The sequence below is a fragment of the Natator depressus genome, chromosome 6 (assembly GCF_965152275.1).
Source record: "Natator depressus isolate rNatDep1 chromosome 6, rNatDep2.hap1, whole genome shotgun sequence".
Lineage (NCBI taxonomy): Eukaryota > Metazoa > Chordata > Testudines > Cheloniidae > Natator > Natator depressus.
Window position 1 is genome coordinate 68,002,927 of NC_134239.1, and position 15,819 is coordinate 68,018,745.

At 42.2% G+C, this 15,819-nt stretch overlaps 1 protein-coding gene across 2 annotated transcripts in view; it reads left to right on the forward strand.

Moving 5' to 3' along the window:
- UBR1 (ubiquitin protein ligase E3 component n-recognin 1) overlaps positions 1 to 15,819 on the forward strand; it is a 137,154-nt gene that overhangs the window by 113,295 nt on the left and 8,040 nt on the right. For both annotated transcript variants that reach the window (XM_074955630.1, XM_074955631.1), the window contains exons 36-44: positions 400 to 455; positions 782 to 878; positions 1,409 to 1,476; positions 2,468 to 2,618; positions 3,438 to 3,525; positions 4,872 to 5,005; positions 10,088 to 10,196; positions 15,034 to 15,090; positions 15,666 to 15,743. In XM_074955630.1, the coding sequence (XP_074811731.1) occupies positions 400 to 455; positions 782 to 878; positions 1,409 to 1,476; positions 2,468 to 2,618; positions 3,438 to 3,525; positions 4,872 to 5,005; positions 10,088 to 10,196; positions 15,034 to 15,090; positions 15,666 to 15,743 (838 nt within the window). The remainder of the gene's footprint in view (positions 1 to 399; positions 456 to 781; positions 879 to 1,408; positions 1,477 to 2,467; positions 2,619 to 3,437; positions 3,526 to 4,871; positions 5,006 to 10,087; positions 10,197 to 15,033; positions 15,091 to 15,665; positions 15,744 to 15,819) is intronic.

Below are 15,819 nucleotides of genomic sequence, written 5' to 3' on the forward strand. Positions count from 1 at the left end.
ATACTCCAAGCCCCATCTCCTAATGGTACTGCTTGTGAGTCACCTGAATGAAACGTGTGTGCAACCACTTGAAAAAGAAAAAAAATCTGAATTGTTAAGTTTGCAAGGTCTGAAAGATGTGTGGTATTTTGTGTTTTTTTTTTTAACTAGTTTTACTTTTAAACTAAGCACATTTATGTGGAAATCATGGAGACAATAAACATGGAACCTCACAACAGCAATTTTACGGAGTTGCTTGTCAGAGTAATGCTGCCTTTTGATAGCAGCCCTGTAACTGGGAACAGGTTGATATTGGACTAGCACAAGTGGATGGAATATGTGAAGACCAGATATGCAGACTACTGTAGTTGCTTTAAGAGCCCATGACTTACCGCTTACTTTCTCTGTTTTAATTTTAAGAAAACCTTCTAGAAGATGAGGGCAAACCTTTATTTGGATCTCTGCAAAATAGGCAGGTATGGATAATCCAAGAAGCAATTAATGTTAATAAACACTGGACATTTGGAATTGCTGGCACCAAATACAGTAGTAATGTCTAAAGAAATTCTCTGTCATGATCTCTGGAGTTTTTAAATATTTGTGCTTTCCACATGGTCTGATAACCGAAAAATGGGTCTTGATGTAGCATACATCCCTAACTCTTGCATAGAAGTTCATACTTGATTCATTTATACTTCTTCAGTTATACTGGACTTGAAGGGGGAGGTATTCTAGCACTATCATGATTCATTAATTATTTATTTCCCTTTCCCCTGTCCCACATTCTCTTCTTGTGCTCTAGCACAGTGGCCTGAAAGCATTAGTGCAGTTTGCAGTTGCTCAAAGGACTACATCACCGCAAAGCCTGATTCAGAAACATCTGATTCGTCTCCTAGCAGGTAACACATTCTTCTTGTTTCTTTCTTCTCCACCTCCTTCTAGCCAGTCTCTGCAGTGATTTTAAGTAATGTTTGTGTAAACTTTCCTTAGGAAATGGCAAACACCAATAATATAGCCTAGAGAAGAAGGATGTTCTAGTGGTTACAGTTCTAATCTGGAACTCTGGAAACCTGAGTTCAGTTCCCTGCTAGCCAGACTTCCCATCACCTAGTCTCTTGTGTGTCTCCTTTCCCCATCTGTAAACTGGGGATAATACCATTTCACCTCACAATTGTGACAATAAATTCATTAAAGTTTGAGGTGCTCAGATACTACAGTTATGAAAGGTTGATAGTTACACAGTTCAGAAAATGTGCCCACACTGAGTGGGTATGAGGAGGCTTTTATTGCTTTTGTAGCTGACTAGTCAGAGCCCTTTAGGATGGTAGAGGTTCTATAAAAAATGGCCTCTCAACCTGCCATTGTAATTCCAATGAAAAAAGCGATTAACATTTTTAATCAAATGTGTAATGAACTTTTGTTCTTGTAGTTCTTCTGCCAAACTTAAAAATGGAAGACACGCCGTCCATTCTAGATGTAGATATGTTTCACATTTTGGTAAGCATGTTCAGTTTTGTTTTTGCAATTAAGTGTCTTGCCTCTGATGCATTATCTGTGAATACCATTGTAGATTGTGATACAGCATGGCCAGAGGGCAGCAGGAGAGTGTTAGAAGGGAGCCTTATTCCCTGTAGAGGGAAGAAAGTTTTCTATAGATTAATTAAAGCACCTGAAGCCAGTCACCTGATAAAACCCCCCTGCTTCAATCAGACAAGGGGAGGAGTTGAAGCAGAGTGGATTGGTGTTGGAGCAGAAAGCAGTTTGGAGGAGTCGAAGCAGAGTGGATTGGTGTTGGAGCAGAGAGCAGTTTGGAGGGAAGCAGAGGAGAGTTTGGAGAAGTGCTCCAGTGGGCTAAGAAGACCAAGACCCTAGGTAAATGGACACCTGGTTTGTGCAGAGGTAGGGCAGGAAGCCCCGCAAGCTGAAGGGCAGAGGAGAGGGAAGTAGCCCAGGGGAAGAAACCGCTAGTTGAAGCGGTTTACTGCTATCCCTAGGGCCCCTGGGCTGGGACCTGGAGTAGAGGGCGGGCCTGGGTCCCTCCCTCTCCACTCCCCTCCTCTAGGACACTAGTGGGGCAGTTAATACCCCAGTTCAGGGGCGAGAAATGGTGCCCTGAACCCTCCCCAAGAAGAGAAAGCGTGAGACCCATCAAAGTAGTGCCGGCAATTTGCCACAAGATCTACATGCAATTGCTGCTCTTTGTAATCAATTAATAGGTATTTTTGTGTCACCTCGTGAGTAGACTTTGTTTGTGACTTAGAGCTAAAAAGATCATCAAACTAATTTAACTGAAAACATGGTCTCAGATGTTACAGGTTAGTGCTAAATAACTATACCACCATTAGAGAGGATTAATGAATAAGCCTAAGTGATTGTTAATTTATTTTCTTGTTATCAGGTTTGTGGTGTTTGTTTACCCCTGAAACTACTACTACAGAGTCTGGTATTTCACCAATACTTCTGGCTGTTTTATCTTTTTCTACTCTAGGTAGGTGCTGTGTTATCATTCCCATCTTTATATTGGGAGGATACTGTAGACTTGCAACCTTCATCTGTTAGCTCTGCCTATAATCACCTCTACCTCTTCCATTTGATCACTATGGCGCACATAACACAGATCCTTCTGACTTCTGCAACGGGTAAGGGTACTTCCACCTTTAGATTTTCCAGGCATTTTATCCAGTTTTTGCAAAATGACTTTGTAAACAATTTAGTGGAAAACTGTTAACGCCTTCTAGTTGTAAGAGCTTCATCATAATAATAAACATTCAGTGTTAATTGTTTCCTTAAAAAACCAAAATGGCAGTCTTTTCACTTGCCTAGCTCTGTTTATGCATCACTTTTGTGCCATTTATATACCTGTAACTAACTGAGGCAGCCATACGAGACTAGTAGCATTCCACATACTTTTGCTCTCTAGAAAAAACAAAGCATTGACAAAGTACAGACCACTCAGAGCTAAAGGTTTAGAAGGGACTTGGGGACTCTGGTTTTCTGGCACAGTGGCAGCCTGTGAATTTAGAGGTGAAATATGGTACTTGATAATCTGATTAGGATGGGAGTTACACTACTCACTGCTATGGAACAGTACTAACAAAAGCCTCACAGGATGCCTCTCGTTACGTTTCCCAAGAAACCCCACCCCCATTTAATGTCGTATCATGGAAGAAGAAGATATGTGGTTACTAATGTAAGGGAGTAATGTCCAAAAATAAAGGGGAGGAAGCAGTTCTGTAATGAGGATGAGCAATCCCCACATTTACATCATGCAGTTTTGTGGGGGGATAGTCTTGTGTGTTGGGTTGGGCACAAATAGGAAATGATCCAATAAAATGAAATGTTAATTTTTTTTGTAACTTGTGTATATAAAAAGTTTAAAGTAATGGAGATTGATTCTATGTATATAGAAAAGAAATCTCCAAGTGCATTTACAACCAGGTTAATGTTTTTGTGCACAGAATCCCCCACTGCTCAATCACAAGATAACAGTGAGGAGACTCATACTGCTGAGTCTTTCTGTAGAGAAGTTTGCCAGTACACAAGTGGGTAAGTAACACTTCAGTTGTAACAAAAGTTTTATAAGATGCATTGAAAAATACATGGAGATTCACCTGAGAAATACAAAAGAAAAAAGATTAGACATACTTTATAGGGGGTTAGACCAGGAGTCCATGTGCTGCGTCAGCAGTGTCTCCCACACTCCTTAAAATTGGAAGAGATCTAGATCTTCTGTCTGAATGTGAATTGTGTTTTTCCCCAGAAAATATTAGTATTGTATACATTTAAAATGGATTATGGTGTATCCAGACTAAATTTTGATAACCTACATTGCAAGAATGTTAGTAGTGCTGATTATAATCCATCTTTTCCATCACACATGATATCAGTAGCCTTTCCATTTTTGTCTCCATGTCTACTACAATTGTATTGTCAGTTGTGACTCTCCATAATTGTGTAAGGTATTGATTTCTTCATACTTATTCCCAACTCTCTAAGAAGATTTGAGGGGTTTTTGACAGAATTTCAAAAAGTTAAGTGTCTGCATATGAAAACCAATTCAATTTTGCAAAAAAACAATCATTGGCTTTCTGTAAGAAAAGGAAAACTATATGATTTAATTGCTGTATATGACATGCTTTGGAGCTGCCAGCATCCTCCTAGGTCCCAGAAAAACAAAGTGAGGAAACTAAATGAAACCATCTTGAGCCAGTTTTTAGAGATGGACATCTGCTTGTTCTTAATAAAAACTGAAAACTCATTTGGAGAAACAATAGCAAGTATGTGAAGGATTACAAAGATGTTCTAAACAAATTTAACACTCATGAAATTAGAAACTAGGTCTTGGGGGCTGTGTCTGACTGAGGATTTCAGGCAATTTCCTATTGTTGTGCTAACACTACTGCAGCTCCACCAGGGTTAACAATGGTGGGAGCTAGGGATGTAATTAACGTTTTAAAAAAAAGTAAACATTTAAACCATTAAAATTTTACTGGTTAAAAGTTTAACCGTTAGGCTCCGCTGCCGCCCTACATGCCCAGGATCCCAGCTGCAGCCCTAACTGCCCAGAGACTCTGCTCACCATGGGTCCTGGCTGCCAGCCCCCTGCCGGCGGGTCCAGCAGCTGGGATTTTGGGGGCGGGTCGGCACCAGAGTTCCACAGCCAGAGTTTAAATGTTAACCGGAATATCTTACCGATAAGACTGATGCTTATCGGTTAATCAGTTAACCGGTCAACATTTTACATCCCTAGTGGGAGCACTAGCCATAGAACAACATCCAGAACTGTTCGACAACATGGTGATTACCTTGTTTTGAAAATTGCCAAAAACGTTATGGCCCAGGAGGGTACGCGCGCTGAGCTTTTACAGATATTTCTGATTTGTGTGTTATAGCTGCTTTAGCCATGATGTTCCAGGCTGGCATCTGTGGGACTGCGTTAAGAAAGGGATCACACCTTACCTTCGTTGTGCTGCTTTGTTTTTCCATTTCATGCTGAGAGTGTCTCCACCTGAGGACCTGCTGTTAGGTAAGTAGAAGAAAGTAATAGTTTAGTTTTACTTATTTTCCTTGCTGAATAGTGGAGTGCTTAAATGTTCAAGGTACAAGGTATATATGTTTTTACAGTAGCTTTTAGCATGTTCAAAATAGTTATACCATTATGGTATAACTAATGTTAAGAAATCATTATAGTATTGCTTTGAAAAGAAAAAACAAAACAGTATATATGGAAGGGACAGAAGCAAGGAATTAGATCATCTGGGCATTGCCTATATGGAAAAGTTTTTCTTTTTAGTGTCAGCAAATGTGTGAATTTAAATTGGTATAGTTATACTAAAGAATTTCAGCTTGTCTCTCTTGGGAAGGAGTTTAAGGTATACTGAAAAAAGCCATCCTTATATCCAAAAAGTGTCCACATTTTGGATTTTGCTGGTAGATCTGTTTACTATAACCTGTAAGGCTTTCCCATGTAGACTATCCCCTAAGAGGTGTGTGGATAGAGCAGAGTGAAATCCAATAAAAAGATAATCTTACTTCCTAGCTTCTTTATTCCTTTTTGTTATAAAAGTGCTCGCGCCCTCTCTCAAGGATCCAAAATCATTACACAAATGTTATATAGGGATTACATCATCCACCACTTAAACGTAGTGAAACATGGCAACAATCTTAAAAGCATGCAGTGGTGCCACACAGCATTTTGAAAAGAAGTGAGGAATGAAAGTGCTATAAACGATTGAAACTAAGTATAAAACCTTAAACTGATTTCCCCCTGTAATGATCCAAGTTTGAATTTGGCTAGGACACTGTGGTTAGCATGCTGCCCTATCAAATACTGATGCTTGTGAAAAACATTATATAGTGCCTAGAAGTCAGGATCTCAGTTTTATGGTACATTCCATTGCCTCGTAACAGCAGTCTGGAGCCCTGGTTCAGTAGAAAGGAGTGTCCCCTGGTGAATCATGAGCATCATTCTCTGGGGTCCCTAAGCATCACTGGGTGCTTTTCTGTATTGCAAGAGAGTGCGCTCTACGGGGGCGTGATTTCTAAAGTGCACTAACACGTGCGTTAATTGGTCTGTGTAGACCCTGCTGATATGTGTCAAAGGTTCTGTAGTGCACCTTAATGTAGTGCTGTTTGAAACAGGTAAAGTGCACTGGGAAACCTTTTATGCACACCAGCAGAGTCTACACCAACCAATTAAGGTGCAACATGTTAATGTGCTACAGAAATCTTATCCCCCCCCACAGTGTACATTACCCCACTGTGTAGACAAGCCCTAAGAAATCTCCCAATCAAGTACAGATCTGACACAGCCTTGTTTAACCTGTAAATTCTGACTGGATCATAAGAAAATTGAATATGATTGCAAGCCAAAAACATAATGAAATATGATTATTAGAAACACAGTATAAAGTTCTTCTTTGAGTAGTGTCCCTATGGGTGCTCCACTGTAGGTGTGTCTGAATCCCTGTGCTGCTGATCAGAGAACTTCGGTAGCAGTGTCCATTGGGCCTGCGCATGCACTGTTTTTCCTCCTGCTGCGTCACAAAGCTAGTCAGCACGCATGGGCTAACCCTCCTCAGTTCCTTCTTAACTGCCCATGACTAGAGACAGAGCCATTAGCAATCCATTAAGACTAATTGTTCTCATGTTCGCATTCGCACTTAGTTTTCCACAGTTCTCATTGTAGTTTTAGTTGTTGTTTTTGTTCTTTTCCCCACCCTGCCAAAAAAAAAAAAAACACAACCCTTCCTGCTGTTCCCCACTGGGGACCCTTCCCCTGTGTGGGGTATGCCCACCTTCCTGGGCTTCAAGAAGTGCCACACCTATAACGAGGCAATCCCAGTTGTGAATAAGCACTTTCAGTGCATCCCCTGCCTTGTCAAGGACCACATACAGCAAAAGTGTACCCTCTCCCAGCAGCTCTGGCCAAGATCCCACAAGGACAGAGCCAAAAAATTTTCTTCATGGAGGCAGCTCTCTGACCTTAACCTCCTGACGGACGTGCGTCTTCCCCACAACCTTCAACTTCTAAGGCCAATGGGTCAAAGAAGCAGGCTGGTGACTCCTCTCACAAGTCTAAAGAGAGAGAGTGTAAGTTTTTAAAGGTAGCCGAAAGCGATCACCATCTCGTTTGGTATCCTCTGCACCGCCAGCACCAAGACCACACTCTGGCACCCATGCCTCACCATGACTATCGGTAACCGGTACTGCTGACAGGCCCACAGATCCTTCAGGCATGGGCACCGAATCTGTGGTACCAAGAGATAAGAGCAAGCACCCTAAGACGACACTCCCGGTACTCAAGTCGTCCTTGGTACTACCAACAGCAGCCTGTCCAGCACCGGAAATACCAGTGCAGACAAGATCTCCATCTCCCTTGGACCACCACCGGGACACTTGGCACTGGCAGAATTCCACCAAACCAGAGCCTTCTGCATGACAGAAGCACCCGAGTCCCCGCCTCTCAGTACTGACATTGTGGCTCTGAGCCTTTACAGGGCACCGGATATCCCCGCAACCATGCCCCTCCGCTGTCTAACAAGCGGTTGGACAGTGAGCCAGAGGAGATGGTCTCACAGTTCACCTCCCAAGCTCCATATGAGACCCACTACAAACAGGGTTGAGAACGTACCCACAGATGGCTCCACCACCACTGCCATCTTGGTATAACCGTCCCTGGGCACCACCACCAGGCCCTATGCCACCACAATGGCCATATTGGGACACTTGGGCGGCACACCAGCCGCCTGTCTCACGAGCTTCAAGCCTCCCCCGAGAGCCCTCGCAGCACATTCCCTCAACCATGGCATCTAGGGCCTCAGGAGATGGAGGACCAATAAGCTGGTACTGAGGAGGATGCTACACAAAAGGCCATCTCCTCCTCCTCCTCAGATGAAGCAGTCATCCCTTCCCCACCTTCTCTGGTAGACAATTTCTCTCTTTCAGGAGCTGGTAAAGAGTGTGGCGGACAATCTCCACATGACACTAGAGAAGGTCAAGGACACCCACCATCAGTTCCTTGATTCTTCCACTCTTTGTTGTCCTCAAAGATTGCCCTCCTAATTAGTGAAACCATCTTAGCCCCGGCTAAAATGATGTGGCAAACCTTGGAATTGGCATCTCCGATGTGTAACGGACAAAAAGTATGATGTCCTAGTATAGGAATCGGAGTTCCTTTTTTCTCTCACTGCCATCCAATTCTATTGTGGTGGACACTGTCAATTCCCAGGGCCGACAACACAAATCCAGGGCAATGCCCTACAACAGGGATTGGAAGCGCCTTCATCTCTTTGACAGAAAGTCGTATTCCTCAGCCACCTTACAATTCCATATTGCCAGCTATCTGACGCTCATGGCCAAATACGATTATATAAACTACAACAAATCTCCCCAACAACCGCAACTCTTCCACACAACTTGGACTATGCTCTGACCCTTAAAAAGTCAGGATTATCCCTAAACTCTCTTAGGGTCCATCTAGCAGCTGTAACATTCACAAACCTGTAGAGGGATATTTGGTGCTGTCACACCCAACCACTAAAAGGTTCCTCAAGGTTATAATAAACCTCTTCCCTCAACCCAACTTCCTAACCCTATGTAGGACCTAAAGCAGGCACTGAAAGGGCTGACTAAGCCTCCCTTTGAAACCATGGCCACCTGTTCACTGAGGTACCTATAAATGAAAACTGCTTTCCTGATACCATTTACCTTGGCCAGATGAATAGGAGAGAGAGCAGCTCTGATGGTGCATCTCCCTTACACAGTATTCTTTCCAGACAAGGTTATGCTCAGGCCACATCCAAAATTTATTCCCAAGGTAACTTCTCCCTTTCACATGAATCAATTAATTAATGGTGAATCTTGGGTTGGAAGATTGGCAAAGACAACAGGGAGGCTATACTTCACACTCTAGATGTCAGGAGAGCCCTGGCCTTCTACCTTCATAGGACAAGAACCTTCAGGAAGTCCCCTAGACTTTTCCTATCCATTAGGGAAAGATCTAAGGGCTCAGCAATATCAGCCCAAAGACTCTCTAAGGGGTCTCAAATTACATCAGACAGTGTGACCAGATTGGCAACATGACCCCTCCAGATTTGATTCATACACAGTCCACAAGATCGATCTCCTCCGTCGCCTTCTTCAAGAACGTCCCTATCTCCCAGAGATCTGTAGAGCAGCGACATGGGCGTCAGTCCACATTTTTGCAGAACATTATGCGATCTCTGGGGACACCACCTCAGAAGCCATCTTCAGCTTCACCGAGAGTGCGGTTATCTATAATTGACCTAACTCTGAAGCCCCAGCCTCCAGAAGGGATACTGCTTGGGAGTTACCTACAGTGGAGCACCCGTAGGGACACTACTCAAAGAATAGGTTTCAGAGTAGCTTATGCTCAAATAAATTTGTTAGTCTCTAAGGTGCCACAAGTACTCCTTTTCTTTTTACTCAAAGAATAAGAAGTTACTTACCTTGTGCAGTAAAAATAGTTCTCCGAGATGTGTGTCTCTATGGGTGCTCCACAACCTACCCTCCTCCCCTCTTCTTCGGAGTTCTTGTCTGTGTCTCTGTGGTAGAGAAGGAACTGAGGAGAGTTAGCCTGTGTGCACTGACTAGCCTCGTGGCGCAACATAAGAAGAGAGCGCACATGTGGGCCCAGTGGACACTGCTATCAAAGTTTTCCAATCAGCAGCACAGGGAAGCAGACATACCTACAGTGGAGCACTCATAGGGGGGACAACTCTCAAAGAGACATTGTTACTGTACAAGGTAAGTAACTTCTTCTTTTCATACTCAAATAGCATAATCCTGCTGCTGTAATGTATGTACAATAGACTGGGTATTCTACAATAATCCTCAGCCAGATCCTTAACTAGTGTAAATTGCATAGCTCCATTTAAAGTCAGTGGCGCTACATCCAGTTACAGTAGCTGAAAAGTTGCCCTAAATCTTTAAAATAGTCATATGAATAAGTTGTAAGGAATCAGAAGAATTCTGGTTTTCTGTTATGTCTGCTGCTGATTGTGTGCCCTGTTCAGAGAGACCTTTAGGAGAATGGACTGGCTGAAACTGTTTGATGTATTCCTAATATTTCCTTCTTCTTTTGCAGTTTCCGAGGAAGGAGAATTCAAGGCCCTCTGTAGTTATTTATCTCTACCCACAAATCTGTTCCTGCTTTTTGAGGAATATTGGGGCACTGTAAGCCCCTTGCTCCAAAGGTACTTGTTGGAGATGGGGGAGCAGTGGAACCAACCTTCCATTTTGTGATGGCTGTAAGGGAATTTCAGATGAAATTAGTGAATAATTGGTTACGCTCTGTCCAATACTATATTGCAGTTGCAAAAGAGTTGGCTTGATGAACAGTGTATATTGAACCACTTAAGGAGTTTGGAATTCAGGGGAGAGATTGGGAGGTGTTCATGTAATCTCCACACCTGATTCTAATATTGACTGGAAAGAAAATCAAGAAAGAGAATACAGCAGTGGGTATAAGAAAGTACCAGTACCAATGATGCTAACAGTCAGGTAGGCGATATTAGCAGTAGAATGACTGTACCTAATTGGGTGAGGAATCTGGGCAAAGCTAAGCAGAAACAACTAAAGTGTTTGTACACCAATGCAAGAAGCCTTGGTAACAAAATAGAGGAACTAGAACTACTGGTGCAGGAAGTGAAACCAGATATTATAGGGATAAGAGAAAATACTCATGACTGAATTACAGATATTGAAGGGTATGTGCTGTTCAGGAAAGACCAAAATAAAAATAACGGTAGTGCAATAGCATTGTATATTAATGATGAGGTAGACCATAAAGAAATTAGAAGTGATCGAATGGATAACAGAGTCTAGTTGGGTCAAAATCACTTTGGGGGGAAAAAAAGCTACCAGAGGCGTTTTGTATGCTACAGACCCCCCAGGATCCGATTTGGATATGAAGAGAGACCTTTTTATATTTTAATGAAATAAATACTACTGGGAATTTGTGGTGATATGGAAAGGGCAAGTGCTACTAGTAATAGTAGGGCCCAGATTTTCCTGGATGTGGTAGCTGACAGATTCCTTCCCTAAAAAGTCACCAAATCTAAGAGAGGCGATGCCACTTTAGATTTGGTATTTATTGGTGAGTAGTGAGGATCTCATAGAAGAACTGGTTGTAGGGGACAACCTTGGTTTGAGTGATCACGAGTTAATTCAGTTTAAACTCAATAGAAGGATAAACAAAAATAGATCTGCATCTAGGGACCTTGATTTCAAAAGGGAAAACTTTAAAATATTAAGGGAATTGGTTAGGGAAGTGGATTGGACGGAAGAACTAAAGAATTTGAATGTGGAGGAGGCTTGGAATTAGTTTCTGCAACTTTGACTTTAAAATATCTGAAGCCTGTATCCCAAGCAAGGGGAAGAAATTTGTAGGGAAGGATTGCAGACTAAATTCAATGAGCAGGCATCTCAAACAGGTTCTTAAGAAAAAGCAGAAAGCCTACAAGGAAAGGAAGATGGGATGGATCAGCAAGGAAAGCTACCTCTTAGAGGTCAGGAAATGTAAGGAAAAAATGAGAACTGCCAAAAGCCAGGCAGAGTTGGATGTTGCAAAGGAAATTAAAACCAATAGTAAAAAGTTCTATAGTCCATCTAAATAAAAAGAAAACAAGGAAAAAAGAAGTGACCGCTAAACACTGAAGATAGGGTGGAGATTAAAGATAATCTAGGAATGGTCCAACACCTAAACGAATGCTTTGCCTCCATGCCCTTTACTTCGGGGTTCTGCCCCAGCAGGACCCCCATGCTCTGGGTCCACGCTCTTGGTCTCCCCTCCCAGGGGTCCCCCCCAACCCTCTTAAACCCACCTTGTCTCAGTGGCTACTGCCAGTCATCATCTAGTCCCCCGCTCACTGGGGCAGACTGCAGTTGCCACTCATTATTGGCAAGGGGTTAGGACCTGCTGCCTTTGCCTATTCCCAGGCTGTATCTCTGCAGCCCCAGTACCTCTGTAGGCCTTCAACAAGGTCTGCAGCCTGGGGGTTTTACCAGGCTGGAGCTCCCCAGTGCCCTTGCCCTATTCCCCAGCACTGCTCCAGTTCAGGTACCTTCCTCTCAGGCAGCTAGCCCTTCTCCCTCCAGGGCTGGAGAGAGACTCTGCTTGGCTCCTGGCCCACAGCCCTCTTATAAGGGTCAGCTGGGCCCTAACTGAGCTGGCCACAGCTGTGGCTGCTTCCCCAATCAGCAGCTGTGGCTGCTTCCCCAAACAGGCTGCTTTTAACCCCTGTTCTCCAGGAGTGGGGCATCCGTGCCACTACAGGGGCCAATCTTATTTTAACATTTGTATTAATGACCTTGACACAAAAAGTGGGAGTGTCCTAATAAAATTTGCAGATGACACAAAGTTTGGCTGTATAGCCAATACAGAGGAGGATCAAAATATTATACAAGAATATTTGGACAACCTTGAAAACTAGTGTAATAGAAATGGGATGAAATTTAATAGTGCGAAGTGCAAGGTCATGCACTTAGAGACAAACAACAAGAATTTTTGCTATAAAATGGGGACTTATCAGTTGGAAGCAACAGAGGAGGAGAAAGATCTGGGTGTATTGGTTGTTCGCTGGGTGGCTATAAGCTGCCAATGTGATGCGACTGTGAAAAGGCTAATGCAGTCCTAGGATGCATCAGGCGAGGTATTTCCAGTAGGGACAGGGAAGTATTAGTATCATTATACAGGGCACTGGTGAGACCTCATCTGGAATACTGTGTGCAATTCTTGTCTCCCATGTTTAAGACAGGGAAAACCTACCTTGTGAGAAGAGACTCAAAGAGCTTGGCTTGTTTAGTCTAATCCAAAAGAAGGCTGAGGGGAGATATGATTGCTCTCTATAAATACATCAGAGGGATAATTCGCAGGGAGGGAGAGGAGTTATTTAAGTTAAACCACAGTGTTGGCACAAGAACAGATGAATATAAACAACGCATCAACAAGTTTAGACTTGAAATTAGATGAAGGTTTCTAACCATCAGAGGAGAGAAGTGCTTCCAAGGGGAGCAATGGTGGCAAAAAGCTAACTAGCGTCAAGACTGAGATTGATAAATTTATGGAGGGAGTGGTATGATGAAACTACCTACAATGGCATGTAGCCGGTGTGTGACTGCTAGTAGCAAATAACCCCAACAGCTGGTGATGGGACTCTAGAGGGGAAGGCTGATTTACTACAGAGAATTCTTTCCCAGGTATCTGGCTGGTAGGTCTTGCCAAAATGCTCATGGTCCAACTAATCGCCGTATATGGGGTCCCCTGGATCAGATTAGCAGAGACCCTGTGTGGGGGTTTGCCTTCCTCTGCAGCATGGGCACAGGTCATTTGCAGGTTTTAAACAAGTGTAAATGGTGGATTTTCTGTAACATGAAGTCTTTAAATCATGATTTGAGGACTTCAGTAGCTCAGCCAGAGGTTATGGGTCTATTACAGGAGTGGGTGCGTGAAGTTCCGTGGCCTGCAATGTGCAGGAGGTCAGACTAGATGACTATGATGGTCCCTTCTGACTAAGCAGTTTGAGTATCTTAGAATAATTTATCATGGCTGTATTAAACCAGAGTAAATGAGTCATTTGGAATTGCTGCATGTGGAGAGGATTACATTCATGAAGGAAGTTATTCTGGAGTGTTGCTTTTGTGTTATATGATTCCTTGCTCATTGGTCTGTCCTGTTTGCCCTATCTGCCCACAGGACAGGTAGCAACTATGATGGTATCTGAAAGCAGGGTTCTTAGTATGGCATAAAGTATAACCTGCCAGTTCTATTTTTGGGCTATACCTGCCTAATTTCCAAAACAGAGTCTGATTAGGTGCTGTAGTTGACCCTACTAGTTAAAAGTAGGGTACTACCCCGACAATATGGATGTAGAAATCTATCTGTAAAGGAAGGATTGGTTAAAACTAAGAAAAACTACTTAAACTTCCAGATCACTGTCTTGAAGAATGTCCACATTCAGCTGAGTCCATTGTGTGCAATATTAAAGTTAACATTTTGTTGTAGTAATTGGTTTTCTTGGTTCCTGGTGAAATTATCTGCTTCACCACCAGTTTTTCTCACTTGCCCTCTGTCATCATGAGGCATCTGTGTTGTCTAGCATACTTCAACCAAAGAGACATTTTGAGCCTGTTGACTCCAACCTTCTGTCTCAATGCTGTCTCAGATTATCCCCAGATGTACTGAATATAATTTGGTTCATTTTTATTTGAAGAACAACCTCCAGTAAGCAACTGGGTTTTTAAGTCCCTTAAATGGTCGCTTATAAGAAAAAAAAATTAATATAGTGTGTGTGTGTGTTTTTAAGTAACACAAGACACTCCTTCCAGCTGAGGCTGAATACATTATCTCCACAATAGCGCTCCCAGCCCAAAGCATAGGGATTCCAAATGGGAGACCAGATCTTTTATGTAGTGATAATGCTGTTTGTGTGTGTGTGTTTATTTATAAAAATCCATTGTTTCTGAGAAATGCTGTTGATACACATCAGTTAAAACGACCGGTTGCTGGAGGTCCCTCTTCTCTTCTGCTTTGTATAAGTAATATAAAATAACTGTCTCAGCAAGAATACCAAAGCAGTCATTTCATTCCTGTGATTAGCAGCTTGGCAGTATAGTAGCTTACTACACTGTGTAGATGGATATGTTGTTCCATTATAAACATAAATACAGTAAACATTTTCAATGGTGCATTTTAAAAAAGTGTTTGAAAAGCAATCACTAGAAGCAATAAATACTACATTTAAAATGTAGGATATTTTAATGTACAACCTTCATCAATAGGTATTCCAAGGGAAGCAGTGTGTAGTCCACGTTTACATTCTGAGAGAGTCAGCATTTGCAGATGGTGCAAACATCTTTTACGTGTGTGTTTCATTCTGGTGAAATCTTTATAATTTGTGTTTTTTAAAAATAGATTTCTCTCTTGCATAAACTTTCAAGATTTTTCACTACTTTTTATATCTGTTTTAGTTACGGTTATTAATTATATATAGTGTTCATACAATATAATCTGTCAATATTTGTCTGATACAGGTGGTGTGCTGACCCTGCTGTACTAAGTTTTCTTAAAGGGAAAAACATTTCAGTAAGGTTAGTTTCATTTTTTTTTCTGGGCTTTGTTTTTGATCTGTAACAGTTGAAAGAGTTGGGCTCTGAGTAGTTAAATGAGGGCAAGTCTTGCAGTTAGGGATTCCTTGCTTCCTTTTGCACCTTTGCCATAAACCCGCCCGCCTCTTGAAATGACTTTACAGGATTCCTTTATCAAGACTAAACAATTACTATTCCCTCAGAACATTAAACATTTTACCGCGCCAGTCAGAGATCAGCGTTTTTCTGGGGTAGGCTAATGTAACGATTGGTAACATGAGAGAACCTTCATTGGGTTGTAAAATGTATGCCCATTCCATGCAAACTTAGTTTTCTTACCTTTTGTTGTACATTTACTGTGGAAACATTTCCTGTGTGGTTTGTCTTATATCCCTTATTGTAGCTGCTAGAGGTTGTGACATGATTCTGGGCCCTGAGAGTTTGAAAGAGAGGACAGGGAGTTTACCAGCGTGGTGAATTATTGGCAGTGTGTGTCCATTCTGTTTGTTGTGATCTTTGTGTGGCTTTATCCTTCATTAATATTTTTTACAGTATTTCTTCTTCTACTCATTTACTAGATATCCAAGGAAAAGAAATAATTTGATAGAGCTTCCAGAAGACTACAGTTGCCTCCTGAATCAAGCCTCTCTGTTTAGGTAAAAAGTATCAGTTTGATCTGCCTTCTTGTCAAGTGTTTTCTCCTTTTCATATTCTTGCAATTAGTGTAACCCA